General features: G+C 35.7%; 1 protein-coding gene across 6 annotated transcripts in view; it reads right to left on the bottom strand.

Moving 5' to 3' along the window:
- Nucleotides 1-27,109, bottom strand: part of WDR72 (WD repeat domain 72) — a 302,488-nt gene that overhangs the window by 105,489 nt on the left and 169,890 nt on the right. For 5 of the 6 annotated variants that reach the window (XM_072616144.1, XM_072616164.1, XM_072616155.1 and 2 more), the window contains 3 exons: nucleotides 17,281-18,092; nucleotides 10,654-10,739; nucleotides 4,012-4,091 (listed from right to left, as the gene is read on the bottom strand). In XM_072616144.1, coding sequence (XP_072472245.1) covers nucleotides 4,012-4,091; nucleotides 10,654-10,739; nucleotides 17,281-18,092 — 978 coding nt within the window. The remainder of the gene's footprint in view (nucleotides 1-4,011; nucleotides 4,092-10,653; nucleotides 10,740-17,280; nucleotides 18,093-27,109) is intronic. The other variant, XM_072616190.1, reaches the window with a different exon arrangement.

The raw sequence follows: 27,109 nt of genomic DNA, 5'->3' as shown, positions 1-27,109 counted from the left end.
TCTTTGTTATCTCATATACTTAGCACAGTATGTGGCATATAGTAGGTGTTTTATTAATGCTTCTTGAATTGATTTTCAGGCAGACCTGGGAAAGGGAAAAGTAAGCAAACAGCTTAGCCAGCAAGCAAAAATCTAAGGGGTCTTTTCTAGTATGACTAGAAATGTCCATAATTTTAATTCCAGAAAATGTTAACCTTCATTACAGATTAATCCTTTTAGGTTGACAGGTCAAGCTACAAGTATAACAATGAAAGTTCAAAGCTTTGGATCAACAATGCACACGCCTGGATAGTTTTGAAACACCTTCCAAACCTTTGACGTGGTTGAATTGCTTTCAGTCTTGGTAGACTCTTTGTGGTCCTATTTGGGGTTTTCTTGGCCAAGATACTAGAGTGGATTGCCATTTCCTTCTCCAGCTCATTTGACAGATGAGGCAAACAGGATTAAATGACTTGCCCAGCATCACACAGCTAATAAGTATCTGACGCAAGATTTGAATTTGTCAAAATGAGTTCCTGACTCCACTGCCCACCTGGCAGTCTAGCTGCCCTAGCAAGGGGCCAAGCTTTGTCATGATCATAAATTTCTTATCTCTGCACTGTTTCTTGCCAACTCATTTTCCAAGATCAAATTAAGAAAGCGAACGAGATGTTTGGGCCAGAAATTTTTATAGGAAATAGTATTTTGAAATTTATCCTAGAAGAAAATGATCACATTTTACAAAATGCAAATTTATGACAATTGAAAAAAAACTCATATCATGCTTAATTACCCAATCTACAACAAGTAAACAACAACAAATCAAAAATACATATACATGCAATGCAGGAAATACAAGAGCAGGAAACCCTTTTTGCATAATGGCCATTTCCATTGTATGTATCCACTTACTTATTCAACACCTTTTTCTCAGTCTTTTTTTTTTTTCAGTCAAGTCTGACCCTTTGTGACCTCCTTTGGAATTTTCTTGGCAAAGATACTGAAGTGATTTACCATTTCCTTCTCCAGCTTATTTTAAGCTTTTTAAAAGCACCTATTATGTGTCAATGATTTGCTAGGTATGGAGGGCAAAAGATAATTGAAATATAATCCCTGCATTCAAGGAATTTACAAAATCGCAGAGGACAGGACACAAAGACGAATACACAATACTGTGTATTGTCTAGAATTCAGAGTAAAGTAAGAGTATGAGAGAGGCACAAAGCGCTGGATACAGAGGAGACAAGAAAGGAAGGTTCATAGGAGGCAAGTGAACTCGCAGATGATGACTATGGAAGATTCTAAAATATAGAGAAGGTTGGGCAAGGCAATTCAGGGATCACTTTAGAAAGGAGTATAGCCTCACCACTCTTGGAATTACTCCTCATAGTACCAAATGAGTGACTGCTGTGCTGGTCAAGCTTTCAGTCATGTTCTCTGGTAGCTAGACCCAAGCTAACCCTCTTTAGAAAGCCCATGAGTAAGACAGAGTGAGATAACTTTCATTCCCCTTTTTCCCTTGTAATAGAGGCATTTAAGCCCACCAAGAGGGCTCTAATTTGTGACACTTTTTTCCTGTCTGGTATTTTTCCTATGATGTAAAACACTTGGAGATAGGCAACATAAAACAAAAAATTGAGGGCAAGTTTTAAAAGTTAAAGCCAAGGACTGAGAAAAACACAATAGTGGCTGAGCCTTTCTGCCTCCTGGCAGTACTCTGTAGGAAAGCACTTACGGGGCATTTGTGCAAAGTCTGATTTCAGTGATGAAGGAATATAGGAAAAAAAGGGCACTAGTTCATCATAAAGTCACCTTCCAGGATGGAATGGAGTTCCTGGGCTCTTGGAAACATAAGCCTGTGTTCCTATTTCCTCCCACAGCTCAAACTGTGGGAACCATGGAAATTTCTACAGCCTTCTCTAATCCAGATATGAATATTTGCTTGTGTCTCATGAAGACGAGAGTTCTTTTCTAAGACACTGAACTTCTCTGGCTTGTGGCTGGGGGAATGAGCATAGTGGAAGGAACAGAGAATGAACCCCTAAATGAAATAAGCTTTTGTCTTGAGAGGGATGATAAATGAAATTGCATGGAACGTGCAATCTGTGCAATTACTATTTCTGCTTTTAGTAATTTAATTATTTTAATCCATGTCCTTGGATGAAGATGGACAAATGAAGAAATACTAAAGGGAAGGAGAAAAGGAACATCTGGGAACAAAGTTAAGTAACATTCTTAGTTAAGGGAAGTAACAACATATTCATGGGGGTACAGTTTGAGAGTCTAACATCCATATGTCCCCTGGAAACACAGATTGCTGACCTTGTTCATATCTGTTAAAGCATAAAAGGTTAATTTCCAATATGTTCCTTACAGTGAAATAATGGATGAAAATTCTATATTTAGATAATCAAGTCAAAAAGATTTGTGGATTGTCTACTTTGTGAGAGGTACAATATTACTGTATGTACAGGATATTGAAAAGATAAGACATAGTTCTTAACCCAAGGGAAATTATAGCCCTATTGGATAGAAAAAAGATATAGGTGAAAAATACCATTAAAAGAAACCCTTTCACCTCCCAGTAGTATATGTTAAGGGCTAAATTATAAGGTCCATACAAATAGGATCATGTCTTAATTTTCTCAGTTTCTCCCCCAGAGCCAAACAAAGTGCTTTTGCACCCAGAAGATGAATAATAAATAGTTTTTGAATGAATAAGTACCAAATCAGTGATACTACCAACAAGAGCTACAGAAGACACATCAATTATTTTTATCACAATGTACTGTCAGAGCAAGGAGATTTTTTTTCTCTAGTTGGGAAACATTCCATGCAGATTGGACTTGAGCAGGGTTTTAAAAGAATGATTAGATTTATAAAGGTAGGAAGATACCATAGCCAGGAACAGTATGAGTTAAGGCCCAGATGTGGAGAATGGTCATAATATTTTAGAGTGACATGAGGAGACCAGATTGTTTAGAATAAGGGGTTTGGTAGGAAATAAACCTGGCAACAGACTGTGACAGAGGTCGGGAAGTTTGAACTTGACCCTGGAGGCCACCACTGAAAGACTTGCAGCACAGCACAATAATGTGATGAAAGGCCTATTGCAGGGGACATTAATTTACCTAAAGTATACGTAGCAGAAAGATATTGAAGCCATTGCAACCAATTCACAGCCTAATGCAGCTGTTTAGGCAAGAGCCCGAGCAGGGAAAATGGGACTAAAAAGGAAGGAATGTACGTAAAAATTTTTAAATTTAAAATTCATTTCTTCATCGAAATGTGACATCTTCTAAGTGGTCTGACAGCAATCATCTTGTGACCTGAGGATCAAGTGATCACTTTTTAAAAATTTTACTTTACAGTAGAATGTGAATAAACATATCTCATGCAGGAACACTCTCTCTTCCCATCTTTACCTCCTGGATCCACTGAACCCAGATAGAATACATCTACAAGAAGTCTTTCTTGCTCCCTCTTAATAATATGCCTCTCCTCTGCTGATTATATTCACTTAATTCCGAATTTGTACGTAGTTTATACATACACATATATTTGTTTGCTTGTTTACGCATATTTCTATATAGTTGTGTGCACGTCCCCTCCATTTGACTGGAGGCTCCCTGGGGGCAGAAGCTATCTTTTATCTTTCTTTGTATCCTCGGTGCTAGGCACAATGCCTGTCATATATTAAGTAAATGTGTATTGACAGACTGATTGCCACCCCAAAATGAAATATTCTAGATGTTCAGTTTCAAATTGGACAGGCTTTAGAAGAAGATGCTGCTGTAACTTGTGAGGCTGGTTTTCCACCCTCAGAACCTCTGTTCTCTTTTTCTCTTGCTCTCACTCTTTCATTTCTCTCTACCTCAGACCTGCCACAGGCCATGCTTAGCCCTACTTGTGAAACCCAGAAGAGGTATTGAGGAAACATCAATTGTCCATGAGTAAAAGAAATGTGTGTCAAACAACAAATTGGGTCACAGCATCAAAGAGCTGTGTTTCACAGCATGAACTGCCTCCTACCTGTACAGACTGGTCTCTCCAGCAGGAAACTAGCTTCACCAGAGAAAGATCAGCATCAGGAAAATGAAATTCAGTTTTTCCTAGAAATATGCAAAGTATTCATCGTGACTTAAGAGTATTCAGAACGTGTAACTTCTGAGGCAGATGACTGCTCTACTAGATTCTTAGCCAATAGTGGATTTGCAGTTTCTGAAAATTCACATTTCACAGTCAATTCAAATACATTTGTTGCAAATGTAAGCACATTGTGGAACATTTAAGTAGTAAAAATTATCCTTCTTGAAGAAGCAAAATGCTTAACATACACAATCTCAAAGCTGTTAACATTTTTGTAATGTAAGAATAATAAAAAATAGCAAAATGAAAAGTAGTGTAGTCAAAGCGCAATTATGGTCCTTTGGAATGACAAGAAGATTGACTCTTAGGGAGGAAAGAAACAAGTTATCTTTGGCAATATATTTGCTCCTTTGCGGCTACAAACATTTCTGAATTTTCTCCATCCCTAAAACAACCATCACTAGATCCTACCATGCCTACCAAATATCATCTAATATCTTCCCTCTTTTTCAGCTAAACTCCTTAAAGATGTATCCACAACTGGTGCTACCAATTCTTCTCTTCTTACTTTCTTCTAAACTTCTGCAATTTGGATTCTGACTTCCTTAATCAATTGAAACTGTTCTCTCCAAAGTTATCAATGACCTCTAAGTGCCAGATCTAATAACATCTTCTCTGTACTCATTCTTCTTGACTTCTCTGCAGTATCTGATGTTAATGACCAACTTTTCCTTCGGGATATTCTCTCCTTTCAGAGTTTTTCTGGCTCTGCTCTCTCTTAGTTCAACACTATCCTGTCTGAATGTTTCTTTTGCTGCATCTTCATTCATGTCATATCCCCTAATAATGGATATCTCCCAATGCTCAATCATGGTCCCTCTCCTTTTATTTTCCCCTATTTTATCTCATTTGTTGATTTCATTAGCTTTTATTGGTTTGGTTATTATCTGAATATAGATGAGTATCAGATCTATTAATCTACCCCTCATCCCTTACTGAGCTACAGTGTTCCATAATCAAGTGCCTTTTAGATATCACAAGGCCCATGTCTCATAAACATCTCAAATTCAACATGAAAGAACTCATTATCTTTTCCCCCAAATCCACCTTCTCTTATGAACTGCTTTATTAAATATCTTTATTAACTATCACAATTCTCCTAGTCTCCCAGATTCACAAGTTCAATGTCATTCTCTAGACAACACTCTTATTTACTGCATTACCTACCCAATAGGTTGCCAATTATTATTACTTCACAAAATCTCTTATACCTCACCTTTTCTCTTCAGACCCTTATTTCTTTAATGGACTATTAAAATACACTGACCCTACCTAGAGTCTCTCTTGACTGCAATCTGTCCTCCACTCAGTTGCCAAAGTGATTTTCCCAAAATAATGATCTGACCATGTCACTCCTCCCTCCTCAATAAACTCCAGTGGCTCCTTATTACTTCAAGGATCAAATCTAAATTCCTCTGTTGGGCATTGAGAGTTCCTCATAACTTGGATCCCTCCTACCATCCTAGTATTCTTATATAGTACTACCCTCCATGTACTTTACAACCTAGCAAAACTGGTCAACAAGTGACCTTCTATTTTCTCTTTGTGTGTCTTTGTACTAGAAGTTCCCCGTGGAGAGAATGATCTCCTTAACCACTGACTCTCAGAAAACCTGGGAACCTTTTAAACTTGGATTAAGAGCTACCTTCTCCTGGAACTACACCCCTGACCCCCCATTATCATCTCCTCTAAGGTTAGCTTCCATCTTCTCTTTGTTTTTCTTATATGTTCTGATTTATAAATATTGTCACCCCTATGAGAAAGTAAACTCCTTGAAGTCAGAGGCAGTACTTTTTTTTTTGAATACATAGCAATTAGCCCAATGTGCAGCAAACCATAAATAATTAAGAATAGTCCTTATGACACTATGAAAATGGGCACTTGCCCCCTACATTTAACAACACATAAGACATTTAAACACGGAAGACAAGCTTCCTTATTGTAATCCATCAGTATTTCCAATCCTCTCTCTTCTGTCATTCCTTTCTTGCTCTTTTACCAATGATAGTATTAATTCTCTCTTTTTCATTCACAGTTACCCCAAAGTATGAAACCCAAGGCAGTACAAAGGAGGAGAAAGAAGAGATGGACGAGAAAGAGGAAAAGGAGGAAGATCAAAAAACTGAACTTGGGAAATATAGCACTACTGCTTCAATCTCATGGTCTGCCAGAAGGTTCCAAGACACCACCCCCAGTTTTTAATGCAATCTATCAATCAACAAATACTGATTAGTTACTTATTACATGCCCGATACTATGTTACACACTAAATATATTCACCATCATTCAAAATCAGTGATATCACAATTCAAAGCCCTAGTGGGGAAGTAATGTAATTATGAGTTAGAGGCTGAGCAGATTAACAATGATAGTTTGAGATTATAAGGACTAAGTGAGTGAAGCATTACAAATGAAATTTCTGTCAGGCAATATGGCCTTTTGATTTAGTTCATACAAAATAAGAACACTAAATGACATAACATATTAAGTGCTATATAAATGCTATTTATTTTTACTGTCCCCAGGAAGTGGTTTCTAACCTTTGTTTAAAGATCTACATTAATGGGAGGCTCACAGCTATGTGAGAGGGTTAATTCTAGTTGTGGACAGATCTAATTGTGATTTAGTTCAATTAAATATATTTGATGTTAAAGAAAACACTGTCACCATAGTTAGTTATTATAGATATAAATCTAACCCAAGGATAAAAATGTGTGATGAAAGGGCATTAAAAGCAGTCTAAAACTAAGGTGAGGTAGAGTTTATTGCTGCTGAGTCATTGTTGTGGTATCTGATTCTCCACAACCCCATTTGGAATTTTCTTAACAAAGACACTGGAGTGGTTTGCTACTTCCTTCTCAAGTTCATTTTATAGGTAAGGAATTGAGGCAAATAGGGTTAAATGATTTTCCTATGATTACAAAGCTAGACTGGATTTGAATTCCAGTACTCCTGAACCTAGGGCCAGTGCTCTATCCACTCTGCCAACTAACTGCTCAGGTAGTGCTTAAGAATAATCTAGACATCAAAACTCAAATAAATCACTCAATAGAGATGGTGCTAAAAATATCCATTTTCTTTTTTGGAGGGGTGTAATGCTATTGACAATTAAAGATTTTCCCCACTCATTAATGGAAGAGAAGGAATTAAGGGAAGCTTGATTTGGGGAGGCCCATACCTTTTGTTAGTTTTCTAATGAGGCACTGGTTCTCAAAGGTTGTGATGTCCTTTGGCTCTGAAAAGTGTACAGGTTCTCTGAGGTGAGGTTTTACTTTGAGGCTTAGTTTTTGGAAGAAGGTTTTTGTGCCAGATGAGACTTTGGAAAACCCAGATGTTTGTGCTTCTCTCTCTGGTAAGTATGAATGCATGATCAGACAGTTATCTGTCTGTTAATCTGTGAGGTATGTATTACCTATGGTAAGGCAGTTGGAAGCCCTGTCTGTTGGTGAACCTTTCTTGCTCCATTTGTATTTTCTCTGAAGTTCAGGGTGCTGATTTTTCACCCTGAATTAAGTGAATGATATATGTGTTTGATTAAAGCGATTGTACACCTGTCAAAAGTTGTTTTCCTTTTAGAAAAGCAGATCTAAGAACCTGTATAGCAGGCCATCCTGGATATGTCAGGGTGCTTGCTTTTAAGGGTTCCCATCTTTTTTTATAATTTAGTCATCTGCCCTAGAGTTGAGCAAACATCATCCAGAGCAAACATTCCAAATTCATGGGTTCCCAAAACAATATTCAGGTTTCCAAGACTGTTTCCAAATTCTTCAGATTTCTAACTAAACCAGAAATCAGTACCAGTCTTCTGAAAACTCATGCCTTAAGAATTTAGCCAAGAACTAGACATAAGTCAAAAAGAAAAGGCTATTGAGCCACTGAAACACTGTCCCCAAACCTGAGCACTCCTGAGCCTACCTTTGACTCAGGCAAGTAGGTTTTTTTGACTCACTTCACCCAATATTTGAACAGCTTTGGTAATCTGATTTTTTAGACAGTAGCATAAAAAGAAGAGGAAACATTAAGAGAGAGAGACAGGCAGACAGACATAATGTCAACTGACATGTAGGAGAAACTTTAACTGACTAATAAGGAAGGAAATAGAGTAATTTTTCTTTATAGCTTGTAACATCTGAATATGCTATGCCTTTGTTGACACATGCTATTTTTTGTTCTTCATCCCTTTTATTATCCATCATTCCCTCAACTTATCATTAATTTTAAGGCAGAAGAGACACGAGGGGTCATCTGTTGCAACACCCTCATTTTGCAGATAAGAAAACTGAGTCCTAGATAGATCAATGTTTTGCCTGACATTGTATAGGGACTAAGCAATAGATATTTCCTCTTCAACTTCCATTTATCTCTCTTGGTTAAATACATCTATCAGATTTAACACTTGAGAGACTGTTTAGTCATATTTCAGTTATGTTTGACTCTTTGAGGCCCTATCTGGGATTTTCTTGGCAACAGTAGTGGAATGCTTTACCCTTTCCTTCTCTAGCTCATTTTACAGATGAGGAAACTAAGGCAAACAGGGTTAAATAACTTCCCCAAGGTCACATAGCTAGTGAGTATTTGAGGCCAGATTTGAACTCATGTCTTCCTGATTCTAGGCCTGGCCTCGATTCACTGTGCCACCTAGCTGTCCTACAACTTGAGATACAGGATAATGCCTTGAAAGAAATCACATTTCACTATGCATATGACCACAAACAAAAATAATAAAACCACAAAAGCATACATAACAATATAAAAGCCAAATATTTACTATTTTATCTGGTGAAAAAGTATGTGCACATAAGTTTTAATAAAATGATAATACCTTGCATCTATACCCTCCTTTTTGGCCTTTTTCACATTGTAGCTAATATTATTATATATAGCCATAGCCAATGTGACTCTTTACTCTTCTCATGATAATGCTGATTTCAGATGCAGCAAATGACCAGATGCAAATATGTTCTTAATAAATGCATTTTGATTGATTAAAAACCTATGATGTTACTCAAATGAAAATCAACAGATTAAAATATTAAGACATCTGTCATAATAAAACCCCCCAACTGTCAGAAGTCACAATAAGAATGGGTTTCTTTGTTTTGGATCCAGAACGATGTGAAGAAGTCCTAATGTAAACTAGAAATTTGTCTTTAACTTATAGTCTTAGAGAGTTGGCTCGGGTGTTAAATGGTGGTTTCAGATTTTTGAAAAACTATAATTTCTCACATTACTCTACCTGGTATATTTGAAATCTTTGATGTAAAATTTAAGATTATATGTTTTTCAGTCAATGGTAGTGAAGGGTTATAATCTTCAATTTTTTTTTTTAATTAACCAACAAAAGTAAGGGAAAAGAAAAAAGAGAGCAGGAGATGAGAGGTATTCTGTTCAGAATAATTAAAGAACAAGAAAGAAATAGATACAAGACATTTCTGAATCATGTTAATATACTTTCCCCTATATAAAACACTGGATGCAAATAGGAATGATAACCAAAATCAAGGTATAAAAATCATGAAAAGGAGAAAACCCCAGGCATTTTCTATGCCCTATTTTCTACTTCTTCTTGAACACAGCATGTCAGGTGAAGTTTTCTTTTGATCTTTCCTTCTCCTCCCCCCATCCCTTTCTTTTTCTCTCTTTCACTTTGTTGACCTTGTGAATCTACCTTCAAAGATAAAGATTGGTCTTGACTCTAACTACTTACTGGCATCATGGGGCACTTCACCGGGTACTTTAATGTGATGTTAAAATTTTAATATGAGTTAGAAACAAGAGCCAACTTTTCTTGGCATTGTCGGCAAGTTAAAAAATCTTAATTGCAACTTCAGGGGAGAGATAAAAAGAAAACATCTTTGCCTCACAGATATTATACAGTCACTCTTTCCACTGTCCTGAATGAGGAATTTGCTACGTCAGACCTTTAAGATGTACACTTTAGATTCTTATTTTATCTGGAGATCAAATATTAATGTATATGTACAAGTGTTAAGAGAAGTACATCAAAAAGTGTTTGTCCCCTAATCTTTCTAGTCAAATATTTTCTTCTTCTCTAGCCTTATCCAATCCAAACAAGTGTTTTGTGATCCCATACATAATGCAAGGCATAGTCCTAGATATGTGCAGACAAAGACTTTTGGGCATTTAAGCTAGAAAACAATTTTGGAGAACAGCAGTGGAATCAACACTATGAAATAATGACAAATATGGTTGGCCCCCAAGAAGTACAAGAAGGTGCTGACTCCCTTTCTTTGCATTTGATGGGAGTGAAGCACTATATGAACTCTAGACAGTTTTTCATTATGTGGAGGCTTTGCTAAACTGAGTTTCTCACCCCAAACTCCTTTTAAATTCTTGGTAGTATGGCTCTCTAGGACAGAGAAAGGGGGAATAAATTAAGAAAATGATGCAAAACCAAATATCAATTTAAAAAAAGTAAACACCAAAAGCACATTTGATTTAAATTTTTCATCTCAGCCTGTAAGGATTAGACCTCTCCTTCCTTATTCATATCGCAAAACTTACCATTTCGAAAATTGCCATAGAAACTTGAATTATCATTGCCAGTATTTTTTCCCTTGTTATGAACAGATTCCGTTTTGTGGTAACTGCTAAAAACAAACAAAAAAATAGAAAAGGGTAGCATTGGATATATTTGAGAAAAGTAATACTTGAATGAAATATTGTCCATATGGACATGGAAAGTAGGGTTCAAGGCAAAATATAAAGGAAGCAAAGCAAAGTTTGTCTTCAGTAATCTACTCATTTCAGTCTCCTCTTCCAATATCATCCTTTCCCCTCACCCCTTTTAGCATAACATCCTATCCAGCCCTATTTTCCCTAGACAGATCCAATACCTAGACATGTAACCCCCTCTACTCCCGACTGACATGATTTTACATTCTATTCCTTCAGGTCTCTTTCTTCATTAGAAGCCTATTAGAAAATTTTATTTCAATCACATAAATGTTAATAGCTATTAATATATTAACTGTCTCAGGTATAACATGCTTCTTTTGAAAGGGGCCTTCAACATACAATGGTTAGTCCATGTCTTTCCTACAAAGTCTAATGTTTTAAAAAGTCATATATACTGAGATAGTGTCATAAGGAAAATATAGTTTAAAACTGTAAACTTTTCTATTTTTGTTAAGAAATGCATAATTGCTCTTTCTATAGCTGAATTCACTTTCCTTTAAGATTTAAATGTTTTAAAATGTCCCTCATGACCTCCACTCATTCTTAGAAGAAAGAGGGGGACTATGGGTGTGGAATGTCAAACATACTGTCACATGGGAAATGCTTTGGTTGGTTTTGCTCCCTGTGTGGGGAGGGGGAAAGGGTATATTGAGAATTAATATGACATAAAAGCAAAAAAAAAAAATCCATGAAATAAAAAAGTTACTAAACAAGTTTTATCAATTATATTTAAGTTCAAGAATAAATTTTTCATGAAACAGAAATAAATAAATGTATCATGCTTTCTATAAAGTTTGTTCTAAGGAATGGGAATTCTTTGTGTTATATCAATATTCTCTCATCACATCCTAAATAGTGTTACTAATTTGAGGAAAATGCATGTTATATTAACATGTCAGTTTGGTAGTGATTTTTAAAATTAGAAATTATGAAGAAGAGTTCAACTATGTAATAATGCATTTAAAAAGATTTAAAAGGATCAGGTGTTCAAATCCATGTCAATGCAAACTCCTTGGAGACAAGGAGAAAAAAAAAACCTATGTTTTGGTTTGTTGTTTTTTTCTTAAGGGAAGGGGTGGGAAGGAGGCATGGACTATGATATATATATATATATATGTATATATATATATATATTCACACACACATATAGATACAGATGCATACATGCATGTATATATATACATACATGTGTGTGCTGTGTGTATAGGTATGTACACACACACAGAACACATATATACATATATATGTGTATATCTATATGTTATATAGATATCAATAAAATTTAAAGTCATTGAGGAAAGGGACTGGTTTTTGTATCTCTGAAAGGCAGGGTGATTTCTTAAAAAATAATAACTAGAATTGATACACTACCTCAAAGTTTATAAAGCACTTTATATAAGTTATCTCCATTGATCTTCATAACAACTCTGTGAAAGTGCTATTATTATCTCCATGTTCCAGCTGAAAAAGTTGAGGCTCAGGGAAGTTAATTGACTAGCCCAGTGTCAAAAATCTTGGAGACAGAATTTTTATTCAGGTCTTCATGACTCCTAGACCAATCCTCTATCAATTTCTTTAGTGTATTCAGCTGTTTTGGAGTCAGGAAGATCCGTGTTCAAATTTCACTAATGAAATATAATGGCTATGGGATCCTGGGTAAGTGACTTAATCTGGCGTTGCCCTAAGCAACTCTCAGATTAGAAATTGCAGAGAAAGTGCCTACCTCCCTTATTAGAGGAAGTATCCTCACTCAGGAATTCCCTATGCCAATGAAACTACAAGTACAATCCCTACCTCTACTCCATCGTATCTCCCAAACATAGAATTTTGCCTGGCAATATAAAATGCTTGCTGAATGAATAAATGAAAATAATTATAAAATAACTTTGTCAATGAATGATTATTCAAATGAACCATATTTCACTGATTTAGATGTTCTTTCTAAACAGCAACCCATCCTGTGATGCCTGCCTGTCCCATGCAATGCTTTACATGACCTCTCCTAAGTTTACCCAAGGAGACTGATCTGACATCCAATACATGCTGACATCCTCACATTCTTATGATATAGAGATTTACAGGGAGCTTTTCAAATGTTCAACTGTCATCCCTCACCCTTGCCAAATAACAGCCATCATTTTATATTACACATTTCTCTGAGGACATCTTTCTGTTTGGACATTCCTCATCTGTCACGTTTCTGACTCACATCTACCATGAACCTCTCCAATGCTCTTCGTTAGATATACATTTTCACTTCTTTAAAGACTATCATGCTCTTTGTTCTGATGCTATAGAGCAACACTGGAAGAATGCAGTTCTTAAAAATATAGGCCTTTGTTTTCCAGAGAAGTTGGGAGTCTTCAAAAGAACATTGTTACTCACTCTCCTCCCTTGGTTTAATTCAGGACCCAAACCAGTGTCCATTTCTATCACCTGTTAGAAAGAACATGTTGACATAGAAGCTGTATTGATTGTCACACAGCTGAATGCTACAATGAAGGCATTAGTCATACTTTCTATCCTTGATCTTCTGTGTGCAAGTTTAGGATAACCTCTTTTCAGTAGTCACAGCCTCCTTCAGAAGGTTCTTAAATGTTCCAAGGCTTGATGCAACTGGTACAATGTCACCTGAAAACAGGAATACCTGAAGAAACTTCCCTCCCATGCTAGATTCCCTTCACAGAGTAGCAAATATATATCTCCCAGTCACGTGCTTTACCTGAGGTTTTTAAGTAGAGAGTAAGTGAACAATGTTTGTTTCTGTTATGTTTTTCAAGGAACTGTGAAAGATTTTGATGTACGGTGAGAGATAGCTTGTGGGAAGAGAAGCTTTAAAGTGGTATTTTACCATGTGGAATTAAATTTTCTTTCAAAATAAACAGACAATAAGCACTATGAGATCTTTAAGTCATTCAAATGAATGATAATATATGCGGAATATCATTTGCAAAAGTCTGCCTGCTCTGTATAAGTATTCTCATGAAGACTGCACTTGACAAATGTTTAAATGGTAGGCATATAATAACTTTTTTTAAAACATTAGGAAGATCTAACATTTTTCCCATTCCTTTGATATCTTTCCCTCATTTGGGTACCTTGTGAATCCATCCCTCTATGCCCTCAGAGTTTTGCCACATTCAGTATAGATCACTATCCTTGGTCCAGTCAGGCTGGTTTTCCTATACTTCTCTTCATAGCAAAGTGGTATGGCCTCTATAATGGTCTGGAATGCTGAAGTCAAAGTTAAGAGTCTCTGTGCTCCCTGATGGTGAAAATAGTATTGCAAAATACTTTTGGTTTTTTCCCCCATTTCTTTTCTGCCTTTGATCTTTATCCTCAAGCATTCTTGGGATATCTTTGCTTAGCTGACTCTCTCACCATCCATTCTTTAAATTGTTTTTACTTTCCAATGTTTTTCTCTGCTTTATGAAGACATATTGCTCATCATCTTCCACCATTTTTTAAAATAATATTCTTACAGAGATGTTATTCTAAGTGTTTTCTTTTGCTTTTATCTCTAATAGACAAGTTATACATTTACTGACTAAAACACTTTTTAGCCTCGCTTGGTTTTTTTGTTGTGGAAATTCATTTACATTGAATAAACTTCTGTTTAAGATTATAATTGGTATCCTTATCATTTTTATTTTCTATTACCAACTTTTCATTATAATTTTTTAAAATAGGTTTGGGTAGAGTTGTTTCAGTTGTATGCCATATCTTTTTTTTAATCATCATTAGTCCTTCTTTTAGCTTTATATTAATCTGATCTTTGTTCTAGTAAATTGATAATCAGACTATTTACAAATAGCTGATTCTGTAATATTTTCACATTAGTGTCTTTTCTTATATTAAAACATAAATTTTTTTTTGGAATGCCATTTGATGCTTTCCACATTCAGTGCCTATCAACCCAGTTCTGAAGAAAAAAAAAAGTTGTTTATGACATAAAATCATGAAGCATCTGTGCAGTCTAAAAATCTTTGGCTCCTCACATTTTTGTTTATGATCTATGCTTTTTAATATGTTTCTCAACATCTTCAGTACTCTTACACTCTGATATTATAATGATTTAATTTGCAAGTTATTAACAAGTTCTTTGGATCATTTCTTGATGTCTTCATACTATGGAAACAATGCTGATGCATTCAATTCAATTTTTTTGAAGATCCATATTATAATCTGCTATGGCCACTTACAGCGCCCCTTACAATAATCACTGCAATAAGAGATGACCAAATGTCTCATGAAATTATTTGTCTTGTGGCTTTGAGGCACATAATTCCAGTGCCACCAACTCCAATGTTGGCCTATTCTCGGCATACCCATACATCTTTCCACTTAGATATAATTTCCTTCTTTCTTCTGGTTTCCTTAATAATAAGAATGTCAACATTGATATAGTCAACTCCTCCAATGGTATGCCCCTTCATTAGTCATTAGACAAAGAGCAGTTTCAACAGCTAAGTTAAAGTTTATAGTTGGACTAAAAACTGTGAGATTCTTAGCTCCCTCCATCTATCATCTCTGCCATCATTTTCTCATCACAGTAGAAATTTAAGGGGGCCACAGAGAGAGCTGAAGGCATTTCTCTATTATTTTTTGTTTTCATAAATTGCCATAAGTCATCAGTAGATGGGCATTTGCTGATGAAGGACCTCTCCATATGTTTTTAGACTGATCAATGGAAAGCAGTCTACTTCATGAAAAAATTGTGAAGAAAAAAGAATCTAGATATCTATTCTCTACCTCTGACAAGCCCCCCACCCCCAAGAAATCCTCATAATATGATTTTCAATACACCTTTGACTGACTACAGGAAATTTATCCATATTGTAGTGTTAAATTTTATGAATGAGACTGCTAACCAACAGAAGATGAAAGATGAAAAAAGAACTGATTATTGAACACAAATTATAAGTAAAGACAAGAGAGACAAATGTACATCAAAAAAATGCATCCGTCTCTCCAATAATGGGGCATCTAAGAGACAAATAAAGAGGTTGGTTCAGATAGATTAATGAAACTTTTTCTAAAGAGGATGTGTGTGTGTTCATTCTTTGTTGCCAAAGAAGACCATGCCATCAGAGAAATAATGACATGACTGGTACTTGACTGTTTTGAGTGAGGGAGGGCTGTGCAGGTCACCAGCCTCACTTTTCCTCCAGAGCCATCTGAATACAGTGACCAGATGTTAGCAGGATGACTGGAAATGACTCAGGATGAGGCAATTGGGGTTAAGTGACTTGCCCAAGGTCACACAGCTAGTGAGTGTCAAGTGTCTGAGATGAGATGTGAACTCAGGTCCTCCTGACTCCTGCACTGGTGCTTTATCCACTGCACCACCTAGCTGCCCCTCTAAAGAGGATAACCAAACACAAAAATATCATCACAATTTAATGTTTATCCAAATGCTATTCCCACTTCTTCCAAGGATATTTCTACAAATAATCCATTGATCTCTTTCTTTTCTGACCAGTTGCATTTATATGTACCACATCTTTTGTAGTTGTCTCCCAATTACATTAAGTTTAATTGATCTATTTGTATAAGTCTTACTAGGCTAATGAGTTTATAAGTTCTCTGAGGGTTGGGAAAATGACATACATTTAGATATCTCATAATACCTTTCAGAATGTTGGGCAACATTAAGAGTTCAACAATTAAAGCATTAGAGAATTCAATTAAACATAACAATATAGAAACATAGAAAATTATGCAAGGGAGGACACCTCAGAAAAAAGCATCAAGGTGTTTTCGGTTGTTTTTTTTTTTTTTTAAGAAATAATTGAAAAAGAAACTTCCTTTACTTTCATATGAAGTATGATTGTATGATTTGGTGAGATCTAAATTTTTACAACTTTTTCTTCCACAATATGGATTTGGTTTCTAAATAAAAAGGTAAAAGTCCCATAGTTAAATTCCTTTGTGATCATGAAAAACTAATAACCAGAAAAACAGTATATTCAATTCAAAAATAAATATGAAGTAAATCAGCAAATTTAATAGCAATTGTGTGTGTGTGTGTATGTGTATGTGTGTGTGTGTGTGTGTGTGTGTGTGTGTGTGTGTGTGTGTGTGTGTGTGTGAGTGAGTGATAGGGGTAGCACAGTATAGTGGAAGGGGTCCTAGATTTAGGGACAGAGGAACTGATTTCAAATAGTGACTAACTTGGAACTATCCTTTTTTATTTGTATGACTTTAGATAAACCATGTGCTGTACTCTTTCTAGGTTCAGTCTTATCATGAAAGGTTTGGATTCAATGGCTTCTAAGGATCCTTTCCACTGTCTGATCCAGGTTTAATTAAATATATTTTGAGTTTATCGTATTGATCAATATTTCCCATGAAAAATAAGACAAATTTAGTAGATTTTTTAGTAAATATGTCCTTCTCTCTACCAAACCCACCCATCACCAAAAAGGGAAAAAGATCGTAAGTACTTATTACCTGTTAGTTCTGTAGGCCAATTCTAAAGGCATGTTAACTAGCTTATTAACTAAAAACAATTTGCTTAACAGATATAATATAGTATCTGACCCATGTTTCGAATCACTTTCTAGCTTTCCTAAACCTTCTGGTTGACTGGGGAGGGCAGCCATGTATTTATTTGACAAGTCTAGCACTTTTCTGGAAAATAAGTTGATGACTGAACACCCTTCCTTCATTCCTGGACTGCAAAAGTTCCAACCAGGCAACATCAAAGAGAAGTGATCTTCATTTGAAGTTAATCCTAAAGAAGCTGGACATTGAAGCCTTAAAATATTTAGATGCTGAATGCAGAGATTATCTAAATCTTTATCTACACCCCATGGTAAAAGGCAGGACAAGAGAAGTTTAGCTGTGTCTATCATGAGGTTGATATTAACTTTCCTTGGGGGTATAAATTGAGCTTTTTTAGAACTCTTCGTTTTTTTCTGTCGTCTGATGCCCTCATTTTCTTCAAATGATTGGCCTGGGTTATCATCCTGGTCTGGGTCCTCACAAATATTTCTCATCTGCATTTCACCGGAAATAGAAGAGGTGGCGGTTTTACTCCTTTTCAAAGCCAGTGGCCTTTTCTCAAAGGTGCTTCTGGCTCTTCTTAGAATGTCACTGCCATGCCATGAGTGGGAAGTGCTAAAGCTGTTGAATTGGGTGGAAAGCAGAAGTTCCACAAGATTTTCCAGGTCAAAAAAAAGAACGTGAAAGTCAATGTTGCTGCACTTGCTCTTCACTGGTAACACATTAAATGGACCTGAGAAAGACGAAGCAACTGGGAGCTAACAAAGGAAAAAGAAAAATATGGATGAGTTATAAAGTCATTTAAAAAACAACTGATATCATTAAAATACCATATGAAATAACCACAAAAAAATTAAGAATAATGATTTGTATGACTTTGGACAAATCAATTAACTGGTATAATTCACTTCTTCATCTGCAAATTGAATACAAGATCTCAAAGATTCCTTTGTAGCTAAAAAATCCTATGATTCCATTTGACTTAGCAAGCTTCCTTTTATTCCAAAAAGACTGTAATACTACAGTATTAAAATGCTTCATTTATAAAATTCATTTTTAAAAAGAAAGGTAGTTTCCTCATCAAAACAAAGGAGATGTCCTAGGTGGCCTTTGAGGTTCATTTTAGCTCTTGACTTACAATCTTACGTTCTCTCAAATCAATAATTCATCTGGAATTTAAGCATCCAAAAAACATAAAACAAATCAGGTGTTAATGCCTACCTAGAAGGCAGGTATATTAAAATAATGCCCAATTCATTCCTCATCTTTCATGAGGAATGGATATAGTACTTTCAATTTTTTCACTATTTACACACATGATCTTATTTAACATAGAAACCAATTTGGTTATTACTACAAGTAATGTTAAAGCAGCTAGGTGGTACACTATATAGAATGACGGGCTTAAATTCAGGAAGACTCATCTTCCTGAGTTCAAATCTGGCCTTGAAATAGCTGTGTGACCCTGAGAAAGGCACTTAATCCTGATTGCCTCAGTTTCCTCATCTGTAAAATGAGCTGGAGAAAGAAATGGCAAACCACTCCAGTATCATTGCAAAGAAAACCTCAAATAGGATCAGAAGGAGTCAGATATGACTGAAACAAATGAAAATCATCAGGTAGTATTATGTTAATTTTATACTCAAAACTGAAGCCTAGATGTTAGCTATTTGTCCACTGTCACAAAGCTATTGTCTCAGAGGCAGGTTTCAAACCTAGATTTCTATCTTCCAAGTGTATTCATTAATGTATACTGCCTCCCAAACACGAATGTTCTTCTCCCTAGAAATTTCATTGCTTGGCCACTGAGAAGAGTTCTTTAACTTGTGTTAGTCAAATAAGAAAAATAAAATACAGAAAGGAATGTAAGTCTGAAGGAGAAAGCAAGGAAGGACTATTTATAAGCTATATGTTGGGTAATAGCATTGGGTTTTTATTTAATATTGAATATTGAGCAAAGCAAGCCCTAAGTAAATTGAAATGTCCATGTAGGTAAATAAATTATAAAGTCTTTGAAGGAAGTTCATATCTCCAGTGCTTCATAGAATGCTTTGAAGATAGTAAACATTGAATAAAGTAGTCAAAAACTTCAATGGATTCATGACCTCATCAACATGGCTTCCCCTCTAATGATGCATCTTATAACCTTTCTACATCTTTCCCTCCTGGGCAACTCTCACTCATTTATTACCATAATTGCATGACAAAGGGTCCATTAAGTGTGCTAGACTGCTTGCTTATTTTCTCTTAATATCACCCCCACCTATCAGAATTTCCACCATTCATCCAAGATCTGTTGGAGTCCATTATCCCTTTGTCTGATCCCTAATAATGCACTGTCAAATATGAACCACCTAGAACTACAACCAAGTGTCTTTTTTGCTCTTTTTCAGGTACTGCTAAATGAGCTGGAAGAAATCAGAAAATCCTGTGGATTGTGTCCTGTAAAATTTTACATAATCTAATTTTACCAGGACTCCATCGAAGGAAGGCAATTCATTTAAATTTGCCTCATTGACTGACTATTCTACTCTCCATTATTGTTCCAAATCTTTATGCATGTCTTTAACTCTCCCACAACTACATATTTCCTTGCCCTCTGTATTGATGACCCCTCTTCATACTCCACTGAATAAACTGAGGTCATGTGACAAGAGTTAGTGCTTTTTCATTTTTCCTAAAATCATATTACCCAGAAAACTTCCTACCATCTCTTCCTCCATGCACTCTGGACTGGGATGAAGTAGGTCTTCTATTTTCCAAGACTTCTCTGTGTACCTTTGATTGTGTCCCTTCCCATACTTTCCTGCAGATGACCCAACTAACATTCTCAGTTCCTCTCTTATGAACCGGATCCTTTCCTGCTGTCTAAAAGTATACCCTTGACTACCCCATGTTACAAAAACTCTCACTATATCCTAGCATGCCCAGCAGCTATGATTCTGTCTCTCCTTCCCTTTAGGCTTAAACCTGTTAAGAAATTCAACTACATTAGGTGACTCTATTTTCTTCCCTGCCTCCAAACTCTACAATTTGACTTCTAGTTACCATTCAACTGGGACTATATGCTATATGCTACATTTCAATTTACTTAGGGCTTGCTTTGCTCAATATTCAACATTAAATAAAAACCCAATATTATTACCCAGCATATAGCTTTATTTCCATAATTGCGCTCTCTCCTGGTTCTCCTCCTACACATCTTTCTCCTCCTTCTCAATCTCCCATGCTGGATCTCCATCCATACCATGCCCGCTAAATATGTGTGCCCCACAAGGCTCTGCTTGGGTCCTGTTCTCTTTTACCTCTACTTTTTAACTTCATGATCTCTTCAGCTCCCTCTGGTTCAATGATTACTTCTGTGTAGATGATTTGCAAAATCATATGGCATGTGTATTTCTGTAGGTAATCTTAGTCTCCTTAGGACTCCTCCTACAGTCACACATGCACGCACACACACACACACACACACACGTGTGTGTGTGTGTGTGTGTGTGTGTAGGTGTCTCCTAATCTCTCCTGAGATACAGTCCCATATTGCCTTATGGGACTGTATCTCTCCTGAGATACAGTCCCATGTTGCCTTATGGGCACTTCAAACTGGTTGACTTCTAACCATTTCAAATTCAACTTGACTTAAATGGAAACCATTATCTTCTCCTCAAAATCTTTACCTTTTCTAAACTGCCCTATTACATACAATTCAAGGCATTGTACTATTCTTCCAGTCACTTAGGCTCATTTCAGTGACATCATTGTGTCCTCACTCACTTATCTTACATATTCAAGCTGTTTCCAAATTTTGTCATTTCTACAATCACACTATTTTGCACAGCCTTTTTCTCTTCATAACCAACACTGTAGTTCAGGTCCTCACAATTTCTCATAAGAACTACTGAAACAGTCTTCTGATTGGTCTCTGTCTTATTCTTTACTCACTGCCAAACTGGTTTTGATATAGCATGGGTCTGACTATGTCAGTCACTATCTACTCAATAAGTAACCCACCAGCCTCAGCTTTACTAGCTGGGATCATGTACCACTTTGCAAGAAAAGTCACCATTGTATTAATAATAATACTAGTTGGCATTTATATCGATATACTTTACAAAGCACTTTACATATATTATCTCATTTGAAATATATTAGTAATTTTTTTCAAACTGAAACTCTGAGCTTACCTTTCAACTAATTTGTGTGTGTGTTCATGCATGTGCATGTGTTTTCTTCTATTTACATATCTGTTTCTAATTGAGCAAACTGTTGTAATCTAAAATTAAAGAATATAAAATGAAACTTGTAATCTTCAGATCAACACTAGTTCCTCCTCCTTTCTCCCCTATTTATGTCAAAAACAATAGTTTTTTCATATCTTAACTCTTTGAGACAAACTCCAGAATTACCTCTGACTCTTCTTTCTCTAATACCAACCATAGCAGGGATCAAGCCCTCCTTTGTGGCTTTCATCTCTCTACTCCTTTCTATTCTTGCTGTCATCACCACTCCAGTCCTTAATGGGTTCATATTGGGTGACTGAAATCACTTGATAATTCATCTACCTACATCAGTCTTACCATGTCCCTAAAATGATCAAAATCTTTCACTAGATTCTCATTGCCTATTAAAAACTCCTTTGACATTTAAGGTCACCACAATCTGGCTCCAATTTAACCCCGCAAAACTGAACATATTAGAGACACAAGTGATATATTTTGTTTTTTAAAATACTGACATTGATTGAAAGTAGGGACCTAGGTGCAGCTAGATGGTACAGTGGATAGAACACTAGTCCTACAAACAGGAAACCCTGAGTTCAAATCCTGCCTCAGATACTTATTAGCTATGTGACCCTGGGCAAATCATTTAACCCCAAATGCCTCCAAAAAATGAAATACAAAGTAAGGACATAGCATGATAAATACAGAGAAGCATGGACAGACTTATATGAACTGATGCAAAGTGAAATAAACAGAGCCAATAAAACAGCATATACAATGATTATTTATACCAATGAAAAGAATAAAAACCATAAAATAATTAAAAATGAATGATGCAAAATTTCAAAGAACAAGGTGTTACACAGATATATAATATTACATATAATGTCAGACTTTTCTGATGAATTGATAAATTTGGGCAAATGTTTTATTTCTCTTGCTATTCATTTTTAAAAGAAATACTGGTTATATGGGATGTCTCTGAAAAGTAAGATATAGGATGAAATATCTAGGAATCAAATATAAAAACAAAAATATATTAATAAAAATCCATTAAAATCCAAAAAAACAAGGGTTCAGAAGAAAGTGATTTGAGAACTGAATAACTGGTTATTAAATATAACTTGAGGAATGGAATTTGGAGCGCAGGATGGACCATGACTTAAATTACAGAAATGGTAGATTCTTGATCATAAACTACAACTAAAAAGAGACTGGAATTTTCCAAATATGATCTAGTGAACATTAAATGTAAGTCAGAGAAGGAAGGATAAAATTACCTATGTATATTTGCCAAGCCAGATACCGTAGGAACAAAATAGGGAGATAATAGATTCATATATTTAAAACTGGAAGGCAAATCAGAAGTCATTTAGTACAATCCCTTCATTTTACAGATGAGTAAACTAAAGCCTTCAAAAGTTAAATAATTTACTCATTAACTCAAGGTCATACCAGTAGTAAAAAATGGTGGGCATTTGCAATAAGTTTCTCTGATTCCAAATCCTGTGCTTTTTTTCATTGTGCCATCAGTTTTGTGTTAGAAGGTTACGAATTTGAGTCTACATGTAACTGTATATCCATGGTTTTAGACTGAGCATCCAACACCAGACAGGCTTAAAACAATAATATTTTCAGGCCACTGATATCAGATACTAAACTGAAGGATTATGGACTGAAATGGGAAATGAGGTACCCTCATGAAAAAAATTGTGGATCCTTGAAATTTTGAAGTGAAATATCCCTGCAACTTGGTAGGATGCTACAGCTTATCAACTAGTATTTGGTAAATGCCCTTCTGGTGTACCAGGTACTGTGCTAAGTACTGGGTATATGTAGAAAGGTAAAACAAAAACCACCCCACTTTCAGGAAGCCTAGAATTTAATGGGGGAGACAACTTGCAAACAACTATGTACAAAGAAGATATATAAAGCCACCAAGTTTAATGAGCACTGAAAAAGGCTTCTTATGGAAGGTATAATAGAATTCAAGACCCCTGTCTTCCCAAGTAATGCTCTGTTTCTACTACATTGGGACACATCTTATATTCCTTCATATATTGTAATCCTAATGAATAATCAAAGACTTTCTATCAAGAAGGCTTTACTCAGGATCCCCATGTCCTCCTCCATCAACCCTCAATCCAGCCTTGGCCTATGTGGCAGACAGCCTGACCTCAGTACAATTCCTCTTTGTTGCTGCTGAGCAAGATTAATTCTGTGAAGTTTGAAGTTTGAGAACCCAGAGGGCTACACAGGTTCCCCACCGTTGGGTAGGTAAAGCCAATGTGGCAGCCATGGCAATAAACTGCAAGACAAAGTTCATACTCTTCAATGTAGACAAGCACGTGGGTGACCTCCCAGTCAATGAAACTACAAGGTATCCCTTATCCAAAAAGAACACAGGACATTGTGACAGCCCTCAAAGTCAGTCAGTATAACAAGATACATTCATGTACAGATGAGAGGAAATCTGGTAGAGAACACTGAGGTAAGAAATAATACAAAGTGATAAACAAAGTACAGTCTTTGAAACAGGATATTATCTACTTAAAGGCATAGATTGTTTTGTTTTTTTCTAGCCTTAAACATGGTAGGGATTTAATAGGTGTTTCCTGAGTCAAAATTGAAATATGAAGATCACCTGTACCAGTGACTCTTAACCGTTTTGTGTCATGAACTCTTTTAACAAATTAAAAAAATTTCAGAATGTTTTACTTCTTTTTTTAAAAATTTTTTTTATTATTTTATTTATTTTTTTAATGTTCTACAATCACTACCATAAAACTTAGATTTTTACCCACCCCACCTACTCCCCACCACCCCCCTTCCTCCCCAAAGCAGCATACAATTCTATACAGGATCTACATATACTTTCCTATTGAATACGTTTTCACTATAGTCATGCTGTGTAGATGAACTAAAACAAATGGAAGAAATCACATAACAAATCAAAACATAACACGCACACACACACACACACACACACACACACACACACACACACACACACACACACACACACACACACACACAACATGATCTGCTACATTCTGCAAATGAATTCCATAGTTCTTTCTCTGAGTGTGGAGGGTATTTTGCCTTAGAAATTCATTGGGAATTTTTTTTTAAGTTCTTGTGTTATTACGAAGTTCCAAGTCTACCAGAAAAAGCTCTCGCACACTGTGGTCATTGCTGTGCACAAAGTTCTGGTTCTGCTCCTTTCGCTCAGCATCAAACCATGTAAGTCCTTCCAGGCCTCTCTGAAGTCTTCTTGTTCATCATTTCTTATGGCGTAACAGTACTCCATTACATTCATATACCATAATTTATTCAGCCATTCCCCAATTGATGGGCATTCCAGAATGTTTTTCAATTAATAAAATAAGATAATATGCTTGTAGAGAGGAAACCAATTATATTGAAAGATAGTTATCAAAATATTTTAAAAATGAGTTCATGACCCTCGTTTAAGAAACCCTGACCCAGACAGAGAGGTAGGAAAGACAAGGAGATTGGGAAACAAATCACTGATGTGGGATCGACACATGATATAGTATTGATGTGGGATTTCAGTTATGCAAACAATTATGCAGAGTGCTAAAGCTTTTTCTTTTAAAGGCAGAACAATTGATAAATTTGTGACTCACCTTAATGAAAATTCTATCTTTCAAAACATGGAGCAAAAACATTAGGAGTGATTATTTTGGACCTGACTGTAACCAGTAAGGAAAATAGTTACAAGTAGAAATCATGAAAACCTTAGAACAAAGATTTTATTCCAATTCGAGTTAGAGAAGCATAGGCATCATTTAAAAAAAGATTTTTTTTGAAGGAAATTATAAGCAGGATCTGGTGGCGAAAGAAATGGGAAGCTATCAAGAATAAAATGCTAAGGATGAATTATTCCAATGAGGAAAAATGAGTGGGAATAGTTTAGAGATCTATATGGCGGTACAAACAACTTTGGCTTTTTGTTTGTTTTTTAATGGATAGAAGACAGAAGCTATGACAGCTCATGGATGATGGATGATGAACATAAAATAGTAACTCAGTCCTAGAAGGCTATCATCGTGAGCGCTGAAGTCCACCATGATCTGAGGGTGGAGATAGATATAAAAGATAACAGTGACTGGAATTATTTTATTGTCCAGGAACAATATTGGGGAAAGAGGAAGATTGAAGAAGGTATATAACCATGCCCAGGGTAGATGGTAATGTAAAACATGATTGAGTGAAGGCTGAATTACAAAATCACAGGATGTCCAAGTTGGAAGGGATCTCATTCAGTTGCCACTAGTCTAATTTATCTGAAAAAGAACAATCTTTATAATAAGATAAATAAGTTGCCATCTGATTTTTGAACCTGTCAGTGACTACTAAAAGAGAGAGAAACCACAGGACTGAGGACATTCCAATCTTCTTATAATTTTCAAGAAAGGGTTGAAGATAGAGTTTTCAAGGTATGTAACTCTGAGCTTGACTTCAATCAGTGGCAAAATTCTGGGACAGATAGTAAAGGACATGTGAAAACTTTTATTTGTGATCAATTAGAAAGGTAAATAGTAAACACTAAAAGGCAAGGTTGCTCCTTTAAGAATAGGTCATACCAGACTAAACTTTATTTCCCTTTCTGACAAGATTATTAAGTGGCTTACAGCATACAGGGATTTAAGCAACATTTTTCAAAACGTCATTCTTATAGACAACATAAAAATGGCTAGAATATTAATGAATATGTTAAAATATTTTTGAATGAACAGATCCAAAAAATAGTCATTAATGGGCCAATGTAAACTTGGAAGGAAAATTCTTATGGAGTGATTCAGAGTCTCTAGTCTTCTGGGGTTCACTATTTTGATCGCTGATGTGAACGAAGGAATAAAAATCAGAGATCACATTAGTCTGAGAGGGACAGATAATATACTGGAGGACAGCCTATTAGACATCTCAAATGGAAAGGCTCACAAAAATCTTGAACTAAAAATGTCCACAACTGAACTTTTGGGGATTATCTTTTTCCCAAAACTCTCCCCTCTTCTGAACTTCTCAATTACTGTCAAGTGCACCATCATCTTCCCATCACTAAGACTCACAACTCTAGGTGTCCTCACTCACCTATTCCCATTCCCACTCCCCATTTCCCATATCCAATCAGTTGCCAAGTCCTGTCAGTTCTACCTTTGTAACATCTCATACACTCTCTTCTTTCCTCGAACACCACCAAACTCTAGTGCAGGACCTTATCACCCTGACTACTGAAGTAGCTCTATGATTGCTCTACAAGCCTCAAGGTTTTGTCCACTTCACTCCATCTTTCAATCTACTATCAAAGTGATTTTCCTAAAATATATATAGACATATATAAAAATATATATATTTATATACTATATATATTACAGGGTATATTATTATATTATATTTTATTGTAATAGATAATATAATTACAATATAATAACTATAATATAATAAACACAACATAATAATAATTATAATATAATATAATAATTGTAATATATATTATATGACATTAATATTATATCATTAATATAATATTA

This window comes from Notamacropus eugenii, chromosome 1 (genome assembly GCF_028372415.1).
Source record: "Notamacropus eugenii isolate mMacEug1 chromosome 1, mMacEug1.pri_v2, whole genome shotgun sequence".
Lineage (NCBI taxonomy): Eukaryota > Metazoa > Chordata > Mammalia > Diprotodontia > Macropodidae > Notamacropus > Notamacropus eugenii.
This window is presented reverse-complemented; position numbering and strand designations above follow the sequence as displayed.